The sequence below is a fragment of the Tupaia chinensis genome, unplaced genomic scaffold (genome assembly GCF_000334495.1).
Source record: "Tupaia chinensis unplaced genomic scaffold, TupChi_1.0 Scaffold143936_1, whole genome shotgun sequence".
Lineage (NCBI taxonomy): Eukaryota > Metazoa > Chordata > Mammalia > Scandentia > Tupaiidae > Tupaia > Tupaia belangeri.
In genome coordinates this window covers 975,559-988,986 of record NW_006203787.1, presented here as the reverse complement: position 1 = coordinate 988,986, position 13,428 = coordinate 975,559, and the positions used below count along the sequence as shown (strand labels likewise).

The following is a 13,428-nucleotide window of genomic DNA, read 5'->3' as shown; positions in this document are numbered from 1 at the left end:
CTCTCTCTCTCTCTCTGTGTGTGTGTGTGTGTGTGTGTGTGTGTGTCTGGTCAAATGAAATGAATGAATAAATAAAATTAAATTAAACATCTGAAAGCCATGGTTGTCAACGAAATCTGCTTCCACCTTCTCCAAACCCCACTCCTTTCTCTTGGTGTGGCACTTGTAAAACGCATACAACATTTAATTCCCTGCAGCTTGCTGTGTGTCTGCTCCACCCTCATCAGCCTCTTAAAAACATTAGCTCTGGATTTCTGTGAACCACTAAACATCTAGTAAAGCTACTAAAGCTGCTTTTAATAAGGCAAATGTGTTGGGTGATATATACTCTGAGTGGATAGAATTCCAGGACTTAGGAACAGAATGTAATACAGCCAGACTTCACACTTATCTAAAACTCCTATCTGTGATGACGTGTTGGCAAAATTCAACTTATGGTTTAAAAATATATATAACAGGGAACCAGCAGTTAGCTAATGGCTATGTCGCTGGACTCCCACGTAGTCGACCGCGGTTCGTGTCCCGGACCCGGTAGCTTAAAACTCACACCGGGCGCGTGTGCGTGCGTGCCCAAGATCCCGAGAGGAGAATGGAGGAGAAGGGATTGCGGCGTGACCATCCCCCCTGGGGGGTGATTTCTCGCTTTCTGTCTCTATGTCTCTCTCTGTCTGTCTGGCGAGCGCACGCGCCCTACAGTGAAAATCTCTCAAAAAAAAAAAATATATATATAACAGAAAGAAGTACCTTCTACGTTCCTTAGAGAACCAGAAGGCATCAGTGTTTGAAGAAATGTGATCCATATAGAGATATATTTTTCTGCTCCGTAAGAACCAGATGTGAAGGTCCACAGTCCCAGTATCCCTCAAACTCCCCGACATCTCTCTTGCGGCTTCCCCAGTAACCCTAGTGATGGGCTAGGATACCTCTGTATCCTTTATTACCCTGTCAACTTGAGGGCCTTCACTGACGTGTTCTCCAGTTGTAAAATGTTTACTCTAGCTGTTACTCCTATATGAAAAACTTTATTAAAAACACTACTTATTACTTTGAATTCCATACCTGTCTACTGAGATTTTGTGTGTGTATAGATGTATGTATGCACGTACATCTATTTATATAGATTCGCTTTGTTCTGCTTTTTAAAAAATTCTTTAGCCAAAGAGGGTGAGCGCTCACCAGAGAGAGAGAGAAAGCAGCCTCCACAGGGAATGGTCATGCCATAATCCCTTCTCCTCTCTTCTTCCCTCCTTTCAGGATTTTGGGCATGAACGCACCTGCATCTGGCTGTTTCTCATCCGAGATTTGAAGCATGCACTCAGCCACATGAGAGCCAGTTGCTGTAACTACCACCCATGGGTTGGCCAACTATATTACTTATTCTTAGAGGACAATGCTTTGATCTTTCTCATGTCTTCATTATCCGTAATTTTAATCAAACAAAAATACTCTGAGAAGCGACATTTTAAAACAAATCCCTATTGATTTATCTCTTTTGTGTTTGGAGGGTAGAATCTTGCTATGCTGCCCAGGCTGGCCTCAAACTGGTGGTCCTCCTTCCTCAGACTCTGGAGTAGCTTTGCTCACAGGTGCATCCCTCTTTAGGCAGAGCCAGGAATCAAACCCTGGTCTCCCATGTGGCCTCGGCCACTGTGGCTAAGCTCTGACAACGTTCTTGTGCTGACCACAATCTATCACGTGAGGGGAATTTCCTACGTGTGGCATCTTGTTAAAGCTCAAAAAGTCTCGGAATTTGGAGCATTTTGGGTCTTGGGTTTTCAGATAAGGGATTTTCAACCTGTGGTACAGTTGCCACATATGGGGTGTTTATTATGTGACAGGCACCAGCCTAAGGGCTTTATAATGCCACCAAGCTGGAGGTTTCCTGAGCTGGAGACCGTGCTGGCTGGCACCTTTGTTCCTGCAGGTACAGGGCAGGGCAGAGAGCTGCAGCACATGCTGAAGAAAACAGAGGGAGAAACACGAAAAGGCCCACGAGAGGAAGAGCTGCTACTGACCGTACCGATCTGGATCAACTATTTCAGTGCAAAACGCACAGCTCTGAGCCCCCGAATCCGAAGTCCCAAGGGCTTCCTTTGGGTAGGAAAAGCCTGCTCCACGTGCGCTTGCTCCGCTATGAAGGAAGGGGTGCGTCTATCCCCTCTCAGACGGTCCCCATCACTCTGCACAATCACGCCACTGTTCACATCGGCCAGCCCAGCTGCCGCGGAAGCCTGTCCCGCCGCTGTCTGCTCTGAACACTGAGCCCGGGCTCTCTCTGCAAACCCCACTGCTCTAGTGTTAGAATTACCGGCCTGCCAATGTCCTGTTTCATAGTGACTGCTCAAACTTTGTCGATTCGAAAGAGTCCAATTCACAGAAAAGACACATTTCAAATGTGTTCGCATCCCACCAACGTGGTGTTAGGAGAATTGAGTTATACCTACATATGTATGGCTGGACAATCATGACACATTTTTGTATAGAAAAAAAAAAAATACATCATGACTTTTCCAATAACCCAAAATAAATAAGTAGATATATGTGTACACACACATATATCTGAGAAATACGTGTGTTTATGTGTGTGTGTGTATACATAAACATAAATCAGAGAAATAAAAGTATGTGTGTGTATATATATGCATACAAATATATCAGAGAAATAAAAGTTCGTTGTTTTTTTTAATTTGCTGTAGGGTGCATGTGCTCACCAGAAAGACAGAGTGTGAGAGAGAGAAAGTACCCCACAACGAGGCATGGTCAAGCCGCAGTCCCCCTCTTCTCCATCCTGTCAGGATTTCGGGCATGTTCACGCCCACGCCTGCTGTGCTTTTCAAGGTGCTGGGCACAGGACATGAAGCTTGCGGTCGGACATGTGGGACCCCGTTCCCTTAACCACTAAGCCGTGCGGCCAGCTCAGCACTGGATTTTGTTTCACACTGAAATCTCCCTGTCCATGCCAAGTTCCAGCACTTTTTTTTTTTTGTCTCTTTCTTTGAATATTAGAGATGCTGGACTGGAATCAAAAGGCAAGCCTAGGACTGCAAGCCTGTCTGATCGCAGACCCGTCTTCGCTGCTGTTTGCAAAAGCAGCTCTGCCAGCACGAGCCCCAGCCTGTGCTTGAATGTGGTCTGGACTGGACACAAAGGAGGCCGACCTGCACCCTCGTCCCTGGTGAGGTCTGTGGACAGATCTACATCCTGACGTTGAAAATCTGTCAGATCGCTGCTGTCTCTCTGCAACGGAATTCATCATGGCCTTTCTACATGGCCAGACACATACACCAAACAAGGTGTTGGGTTACACAGTCCACACTGCCTGACTGGGAAGACGTCAGAGCGTCTTACGGATTCCACACAAACAGTGCGTCTCTGCAAGGGAGAGGAAGACATCCTCCCGACGTCGGGGGATTTCCGACCTTGTAGGAAGTCACTTTGCCGTGGAAAGAACTACTGTGCTTTGCCATTCAGGGATCAGAGGGTGCACAGAGATATCTCTTCCAAGAACTAGTTCATGCTTGCATTTGTTTAATGAGTAAATATGGAAATAAGAACTAGTTCTCCCAAATCTCAGACCAGTGTCACACCAGCACAGAGCTCTCCCAACTTCTTCCAATATTGTTACTGTGTTTAACCCTTTATCACTCACTTTCTTTCTTTTTTTAATAAAAAAATATTTACTTAGAGGCACTCAGAATTTCAACAGAACAACTGCAACTTTTTTTTTTTTGCAATTACAAAATGGTATTCAGTTAACAGAACCACAATTATTTAGCATAAGCTGCATCAGAGACAACTGAAGACAAAACCACTACCAGCCCCAAATATAACTACTGATAATTTGTGCTGTGCACCAACAAGAACCTGCTCTAAACTTCCATGCCAATTTGCAGTCCCCATATTGTACCAGGCAAGGTTAGTGACTACTGAAAATACCACCAGGACAGGGCTGTCTAAAGACACACTCAGCAGTGCGTTAACTAGAAAAAGGACGCTGTACACTTTAAGAACAAATCTTACACAACCTTATACTTCTTTTCTTAATCAATTCAAAAAAAGTTTCAAGAGAAAAAAAAACATGAAAACTTTTTCTTTGAATTAAAAAAATGCATAAAAAAAGGAGTTGTGTACAGGAGGGTTAAAAGCTTAATAGACAAGGAAAATAACTGCACTAGACCCAACTTACTCTTCATCTTCCTTATCCTCCTCTTCCCTCTTCCTCCTGCCCCTTTCCGGCCTTGACAACTCCCTTTATGCTGTCTTAGACTTCCCTTTAGCTCGGTCTGCAATAATATCCTTCTCATCTTCTCCCTTCAGCTCAGCACCCTTCTTTCTGTAAGGCCGTCTCTGTCTGCGACGGTGTCATTCCACCTCTCTCCCAGTTTCTTTGCACCATCACCAAAGGATAGTCCAGGTGGCTCTCCTTTGATTTCGGGGAGATACTCAGAACAGAACAAGAAAGAGGCCTCCTGGGGGCATTGGGACCCTGGAACTTGTTTTGTTTCCCCTTTGGGAGAAACACAGGTTTTCATTTCGTTTATAACGGGCCTTGTCCACCTCTCCGAATGTTCCCTTCATTAGCGGACATGCTCTTCCCCTCTCTGAGCCCTTAGAAAACTCAGAGAGGCTGACTGAAGCATCTGGGTGCTCCTGGCTCCTCCTGCGAGTTGGCGTGAAGAATGCCTAGTTCGGCGTCCTGTCTCTCGGCTTCTCAGGCTCTCCTTTGCCCGTGGTTAGTTATCTTTCCCCACGAGGCACAGTCACTGGTCAGTGCCCGTCCGGCTCTCGCTTGCACCGGCGCTGTCTCAGTGGAGCTCAAGCGACCGCCGTCTATCATCCCTTTGCACAATCTGCTGCACTGATTGCAGAGGGCTGCGGATGGGGTGTGGAAAACGCGTATCTGTGGTATTCCAGGCCCGTTCATGCACTCGAATAACCTCCAGCAGACAGCCCATTACACTCAACAGGCACGAGGATATGTTCACACCCAGGATACTTCTTCTTCAATGAAATCAGCCCCAAAGTTGCAAGTGTCTACGTGGGTACTGTGGGAACCTGCGGGCTACCTGCGAGCAATGGTTACTACCGCTCATTAAAAAGAAGAAAATGATCAAATGTGGCCAACATGACATCATCTCAGGGTCTAGCCCAGATTATCCAAACCAAGATCAGACCTCATGGCCCCGACATGCCTGCTGGACCATGCCAGGTGTGTCCGGCCACAGAGAAGAGGAGTCAGGGCCAACCCCAAGGCCCCGGGTCACCAGAGCCTATGTGAGGTGAGGCAGCCTGGGGGTCGCACACACTCGCACTCGGTCAGCTGACACTGGAAAGACCTAACAGCGTTCCCCCTGCCGAGGATCACCGGGCTGGGTGGACAGACCTCAGAGACTCTCTCTGGCCTAGGAGGCTTTTCCCTGGACAGGGAGCTGAATCAATGCCAAGAGAGAAGGCGATGAAGATCTTTTTCTCTTGAGGCCCATAGTCCAAGAAACCTGGCACCTGCCGCTGCCCACATGGGGATCTGAAGGCCCGTGTGACTGTGGTGACAACTGGCTTTGAGGATGCACAGGGCAGAGGGTAGCGCCTGCAGGAATTTCAAAATAAAAATACACAGCACTGTGTTGTTGGAGGACCTTTTTGCTTAAAAAATGGGGGGGGGGGATTTTTTGCCCATATGGTGTAGAATGATGAAGTGTGTGAGGTCAGGCAGTGCTGCAGTGGTAGTGCAGCTGGACCCATGTGGGCGAGGTGTTGGGCTTATGTCCTGGGACCTCCCTGAGCACGCCCATCCCACAAGCCAGGCCAGCTGAGACTGGGGGTGGGCTGCAGCCTAAGGACCCTGCTAGGGGTGTCTGTCTGTGTGTCTCTTTCTCATGGAAAAATAAATAAACTTTAAAAGCAGAATGACAAATTATGGTAATTACATTACTGTTCCAAATGCCTCACTGCCCTCCCTGTAGGAGGATTACATTTCCCTGCCCAAGCCTTGAGACTGTGCCTCTAACAGAATGGAATTCCTAGCCCTATCACAGTCGGAGGGCCCTATGACTGGCTGTGGCCAATTATAGATGGAAACAAGGCGATGTAGCCAGGGAGGGGCAACAATGTAGCGAGGACAGGGTAGTTCTCTTTCTTATTTCATCTCTGCAACAGTATCCAAAATACCCAGACAAGGGCTTTCCTTCAGAGGCGGCTGATTGGAGTCACATAGCAAAGAGCACCCCCCCCCAAACCCCTGGCAGACCCCAGCTGACAGGTAACATCAGAGAAATAATCCTTTGTGGTCTCAAGTCACTGAACTGCCTAGCACACGCACAGACTAACAACAACGTGGTTACTGAAGACGAACCTGCACTGTCACCCCATGTTCTATGCTCACCTGTGGCCTGGATTCTGCAGCCTGATGGAGCTCTTGAATGTGCAGTTCTGATCATGTAACCATCTACATGAAAATCTTAAATGATCTTCATAACCTACTGGATCTGGTCAGAGAGTTCCTATGTAATCTCACTTCTCTTACCCACTCCCACTGGCTCTTTGCACTTAACCCTTTAACATTTTGCATTAGTGTGGACACATTTGTTAAAACTGATAAACAGCCCGTTACTAATGTTGATGTGTTAGTAATAACTACACACCACCGTTTACATTAGGGTTTACTCTTTCCACTGTAAGCAGCTGTGGATTTTGACACGTGCAAACGTCATGTACCTGCTCGTACAGTATCACATGGCACAGCTCGCCCGGGCTTTACTTGATGCCCTCCTCCAACTCCTACTCCCTCCACAACCACTAATTCTTCTTCTTTCTGAAGGTACTTGAGTGTACAATGAATTTCAATTTGGATTTAAAGTGAATCTGTCATTTTAAAGTAATGAATTAAAGAAAATCATTATTAATAGTTCTATATAATTAACTTTACCAATGGTAATAGTCTACTCAGAGTAACATTCCAAAGAAGAGTAAAAACAATATAAGACCTTTCCTGTAAGTGGGGTAGAAACAATAATTCAACCAAGTGTTCCAAAGGACGCCCGCCCCCGCCAATCAGCACTCTGACCTTAGAGCGTTTCTTAAGTGAACTGTAATGAATCCTTACTCATAATAGAAACAAAATATACCACAGCTACATGATAGTCACTACCACCGCATACTGAGATGTCATTTCAACAACTGTCCAAACGCAGACTGCATGAATGAATATTACCCAGGAAAACAGAATGAATGCCAGGAGACTCCGTGTTGGCCGAGGCCTGTGAGGCCCACCGGGCTCTCTCCCTTTGCAGTCAGGCCTGAGTGAAATGCGCAGACGGGGTCATCGGGCGCGTGGCCAGTCAGGCAGCTGGGTCTTCTCCAGCACAGACTCAGGACGGTGAGTTCTCCCTGGCTCTGTCTCTAGCAAAGTGAGAGGGACTAACAGTTCAGCCAGACTTGAGCCTTCTCCCTACTCTTTCTTTACTTTCATCATTCATTCAACGGTCATTGAGTAGCTGCCCCAGATGTGGGAACTGTCTTGGGTCATGGATCTTTGTACACGTCTGTCTTTTCCACCATGTCACCTACAGCATGTGACCTTCTCAGACTGCCTTCTGTCACTTAATAGCATGCACGTAAGGCTCCTCGGGTCTTTCCGTGGCTCGGAGTTTTCTTTCTTTTCCTTTCCTTTCCTTCACTCCTTCTTTTCTTTTCTTCTTCTTCTCTTTCTCTTCCTCTTCCTCTTCTCCTTCTCCTCCTTTTTTTTTAGATCGCTGAATACTAACCATTGCATGGACATGGCAGAGACTGTTCATTTACTCGCCTACTGAAGGGCGTCTTGGTTGCTTCCAGTTTTTGGCAATGATGGATGAAGCTGCTGTGAGCGCTACTGTGCAGGATTCTGAGCGGACATCGGTTTTCAACTCCTTCAGGTAAACATGGACAGCATGATTGCCAGGTTATGGGACAAGAATACGGTCCGCATTGGAAGAAACTGCCAGGCTGTGCTCCAGGATGGCTGCATCAGTTGAGAATCTTGCTAACAACGACTCTAATTCTACATCCTTGTGCGTTTGGGTATTGTCAGGTTTTTGTGTTTAGTCGCTTGAATGCTATGTACTGATGTCTCATTGTCTGACTGTGAAGTTCTCTAAAGACATTCGGTGCTGAACTTTTTCCAGGTGCTTATTTGCTCTCTGTACACCTTCTCTGGTGTGATGTCTGTTCTGATCTTGGCCTGCTTTTTATTTTTTACACTAGAGGATGCACACGTGACAGAGAGAGTGGTGACTCTCACGGGGCCCAGTCATTCTGCAGTCCTTTTTCCTCCCATTCCCCATCCTGCTAGGATCCTGGGCACGTGTGTACACCCAGCATGTTTTTCTGGCCACCAAGGCTGGCACTTGAACCCTGGTTGGTCATGTGATCCAGCTCCCTGTGCTGTGCCACAGGGCCAGCCCTTTCTGAGCACTTTTAACTGGATTATTTCCTTTTTAAAAAAACCGTTGAGTTTCATTAGTTCTTTGTTTTAAATCCCTTATCAGATGTGTTTTGCAAATATTTTCTCCCACTCCCTAGCCTGTTTTTTTTTTTCATTCTCTAAACAGTGCCTTCTGCAGAGGAGAAGGTACATGCACTGGCCAGAGACAGAGAGGGAGAAAGGACCTCCCCACATGCCAACCCAGATGGTGTATGATCATGCAGAAACCCTCTCTCCTCCATTTCCAGCGTCAGGACTTGGGGCATACACACACCTGTGCCCAGATGGTGTATGATCATGCAGAAACCCTCTCTCCTCCATTTCCAGCGTCAGGACTTGGGGCATACACACACCCGTGCCCAGATGGTGCTCAAGCTACTACGGCTGGGATTAGCACTTTCCTTGGTTCAGATCCCTTCATCTCTAGGCCACAGGGCTGGCTTAAGAAGCATTTATTTGTTTATTTGTTTATGACATTTTTGCTATAGCTAAAGCGTGTCCAGTCACTCATCACAGTGACCACGTTATCATCCCACGGTGTGACCACCTTTGTCCTCTCACTTTGTAGGGTGGCCGCGCTGTGCAGTCCCAGCCCCTCCACTTAGTCTGTGCACTGGGACATTCTAACTCATCTCCCAGCCTCGTCTCCCCAGTAACAGAGACAAACCACAACCTGACAGGTTTGCAGCGAGGAGCAGAGTGTCCATCCTGGGGATGAAGTAACGTGCAAACGTGCTTTGTAAATGCAGAGAGACGCTCTCCTTTTGTATTACTGCCCGTAGAAGTTGTGTGCTCCTAGCTGGAGTTCTAACTGAGAATGCTGTTTCTTCTCCTATAGAACACTGTTCTACATGGTCATGGTGAGGAGCAAAACCCTGGATTTTTGCATACTAAGACAGTATAAAACCAAGTTCCATATCGGTGCTTACCTTGGGAGGTTTCCTTAAGGATGGAGAGAAAAAAATTCCAGCAGCAGAGATTCCAAGGGTGATCGACACAGCAGCCACGCCAGAGGGAAACAAGGAAAGAGAAAAAAAAAAAAATACATTTAGCATCTTGAGGACACGATCTGTAAGACATCCCACTTCACAAAGATTCGGAAGCCAAATTCAAACACATTACTGCTTACAGTAATAAAAATGCTTATATTTGCTCGAAAACACAGTAAGGGTATAATGAATCAAGTCCTTCCTGATATGAGAAAACATATCCAGAGAGTCATTCTGAGATATTTTTAATGATTCTAAGAAATGACAAAAGAAGAGCATCAAGATGCTGCAATCATTACTGTATGTGGCAAAAGATATACTTTTGATTGATTTTCATGGAGAAATTTTTCTTTAAAGGGTACTTAAAATATATGCATATTTTCCTTTGAGAAATGCAGATACCCTAATATATATGGGAGTTTTTCCTCTTTTTAACATGCTCTAGACAATAATTTTCATATATTTCAACTGTTTAGAAATTTAAAATCATCGACCACATTTTTTAATACACTCAATCACTATACATCATTACAGCTTATAAAGTGAGTTTCTCCATTATGAATACACTGTGTATTAGTCAAGTTAAAAACATTATCATACATGTTATCATCAACGGATAATTTTCCATTTCTGTGCCCCTAAATATTTTACTTCTTTCTTTTCCTCCTTGACTCCCTTTCTCTCACCCTCCCCTATTTCCCACCTTCCTCCCACACTCTCTCTAGTATCCATGCTTTTCTATCTTCCAGCCTTTAAGCTTCTGCCACTGAGTGCAGACATTCGGTATACACTGAGTGGGACGTACATTATCTTTCATAGTCGCTTCGCTCAACAGTAAATCTTCCATATTCGTCCACTTTCTATCAAATGTCACAGGGTCTTGATCTTTATGGCTGAGTGTTATTCCACGGTGTATGTGCTACACTTTTCAATTCATCTGTTCATGAACACTTGAGTTGGTTTCATATCTTAGCAATAAACAAGGATGTGCAAGTACTTTTTTAAAAAAATATTTGTTACAGGGCGTGTGTGTTCACCAGAGACAGAGAGAGGGGAAGGAAGAAGGCATTCCCCCATGTGGGGCAATCACACCACAACCCCTTCTCCTCTCGTTTTCCCTCCTGTCAGGATTTTGGGCACATGCGTGCACACACCCAGCAAGCTTTACAAGCCACTGGACCTGGGACTTGAACCACACAGTCAGCCATGCGGGTTCCAGCTGCCTTAACCACCATCCTACCGAGCGGCTCACACACATTTTTTTTTAAAGGCTTGTTTTTGCATGTTTATAACTCAGAAATAACTGAAGTTGTACCTGGAGAAACTCTAAAAAGGAAATAGTTTCCAAGGTAACAAAATATTGGATTGACTTGCTTTGTAAATGTTTTCCACATATACAGATATCAGGCATGGACATGATTTCTACGGTACCAGATACCGTGGCCCTCCCTAGCCTTTCTAGCGTAGCTATTCTTGATCGGCCTCTGATCTCATCAGTCCCTAAGCTGTGAAATTACTGTGAAAGGAAAACGGACATTCCCCCATGGTTTCAATCCTCCTTCATAGGGAACAGGTCATGGAAGTAAGGAACTTGACTTTCCAGGGCAGAGGGCATGGGAATCGAAGCTAAAAACACACATGATGCCTCTCATCCACCCTTGGGTTCAACACCTCTCTCGAGTTCAGAGGGCACCAAACAAAGCCAGAGTCCAGCAGCAGGGAAGCTGTCCATGCAGCACACAATTACATGTACAATTCCACACCACGGATGCAAAGACAGAAGGAAATCACGACATTCCTATCATGATGAGGCTGAAGCATTCATTTCTTGAAATCCCATGAACTGGCTGAAAGGAAATGAACCCTCATGCCTTAAATCATTCCCTCTGACAGCCAGGCGCAGCGGGAATCTGATTTTTGTCTTCAGGTTTAAGACGGGAACTTGGTCTAGAATAACAGGTACCTCTTGTGTCTACCTTTTGAAACAAGAGAAACATTTACAGATGATGTAATAAAAATGCACGAGTGTTTTTAATTCTCAAAGAACTACAGATTTCCATCCTGTGCATTAAGCTTGAGATTTCTGCCAAGAGAATTCCCTAAAGAACCCGACTCTGGAAAGCATCGGTTCTGAGAAGGAGAACAACCAAAAGTGCTCACTGCACTTAGACTAGGCCTTCTACTGTTCTGCTTGCTTTCCTTTTTAAAGTAATTTGAGTCAAGGGTTTATTTAACAAAGGAAATCTACGCCATTTGGGTTACAGGAAGACAATGACATGAAGCAGCATGGACCAAGTTAACACTTGCATGTTTCCCATTCCCGCTATGCTGAACCATGCCACAGAGACTATACGGCCTTCAGAAGGTCACTGTGGATCGGGGCAGCACCGCCGCTCGGGCCTGGCAGCGTTGAGTTGTAGCACCTGCCATTCTCGCCTGCTCCCATGCATGGCCTCTCCTGTCTAAGCCTCCAGTGAAAGCGCTGCGCTCCTTGGCTAGGTCTTGGATAACGATCCGTGCAGACAGATGCTCGATGAGGTGAGTCATCCATGCACACAGTGGTCGTCCACGCGGTTAAGGGCATGAACTGGCTTTGTCGGTGTCAAGGCCCTTCAGGAACGTGTATGAGAGGCCGACACAGAGCGGAGACCCTCAGAGGAAGAATGGCCACTTCCTGCTGGGAGGACGAAACTGAGCATGTGGAGGAAGGCTGTGACCAGAGGCACAGAAAGTGCCAATCTCGGGCAGGGGGAACAGCTAGAACACAGCTGAGAAGGAGAGGATGTGTTTGGAGAACAGGTCAGAGATGGTATGATAATTAGAAGTGGGGCCAGCAGATGGCGTACTGGTTACATCTCTGGACTCCCACAAGGCTGACCATGGTTCAAGTCCTGGACCTGGCAACTTGAAATGCACACCGGAGGCATGTGTGTACGTGCCCAAAATCCTGAGAGGAGAGTGGAGAAGGGACCGCGGGATGACCATTCTCTCTGGGGGGTGATTTCCCACTTTCTGTCTCTCTGTCTCCCTGGCAAGCACATGTGGCCCAAAGCAAAAATCTCTCAAAAAAAATACTGAGAGTCAGAAAGCTGAAATAACACACAGGACCAGAATGCAGAGGGCACTGAACACCATCCTGCCTTCGGCTTTTTCCAGGAGCAAATGCCACAGTGGCTTCTGAAATGGGAGCGACAGCTGGATCTGGGCCAGGAGCGTGAGACAAGAGGAAAGGAAGAGCCACGCCTGCACGCTGGTGACCTGCTGCCGCCTCGACAGCAGCCCTCAGGGTGTGGAGAGCCGGCCCCGCTGCAAGGGCAAGAGGAAATGCGGGTGGTGTCTTGGCCTGAATGATGTTTGTCCCGCCAGGTTCCGTGTTTTTCAATTTAATACGGGGGAGGTGGTGAGGCCTAGTGAGCGGTGACCGGACCGTGGTGACTGTGTCATAGAGAAACATTCTTCTGAAGAGATTAACGATGCCTTCCAAGACCCAGAGAGTTCTACTGACAGTCCTGTGAGAAGTTAGGTCTCTTAAGTTCCCCACTTTCGGGTATTTCTGCTAGCAATGCAGTAACAAACTAAGACAGCAAGGAGCAAAAATGAAGAAAACTTGAAGGGAGAACCAGAAGCCTCATGGACGGCTGTGCCCGTGCAGCTGGCCTCCCACCAAGGCCGCCAAGTTCACTGTGACACGCACAGAGGGACTTTGCAGGTGGGGCTGCGGTTACAGACCCTGGAAAAGACTTGGTGTGATGAAGGCAGGAATCACCACTTTAATTATGCTAATATTTAGGATAGTATAGATAGCTTGAAAATTAATTTACGGCAGCAGGTGGTGTGGAGGTTAAAGCACAGGATCACACATGGCCAACTCCATGGTTCAAGTCGCAGATCCAGTGGCCTGAAAATCACGTTGGGTGTGTGTGCGTGAGTACCCAAAGTCCTGAGAGGAAAATGAAGGAGAAGAGAACATGGCATGGTCAT

General features: G+C 46.5%; 1 protein-coding gene across 1 annotated transcript in view; it reads right to left on the bottom strand.

Moving 5' to 3' along the window:
• The window catches only part of KIF13A (kinesin family member 13A), a 180,293-nt gene that overhangs the window by 111,407 nt on the left and 55,458 nt on the right, over positions 1-13,428 (bottom strand). The window contains 1 exon segment of the mRNA XM_027767133.1: positions 9,388-9,400. Coding sequence (XP_027622934.1) covers positions 9,388-9,400 — 13 coding nt within the window.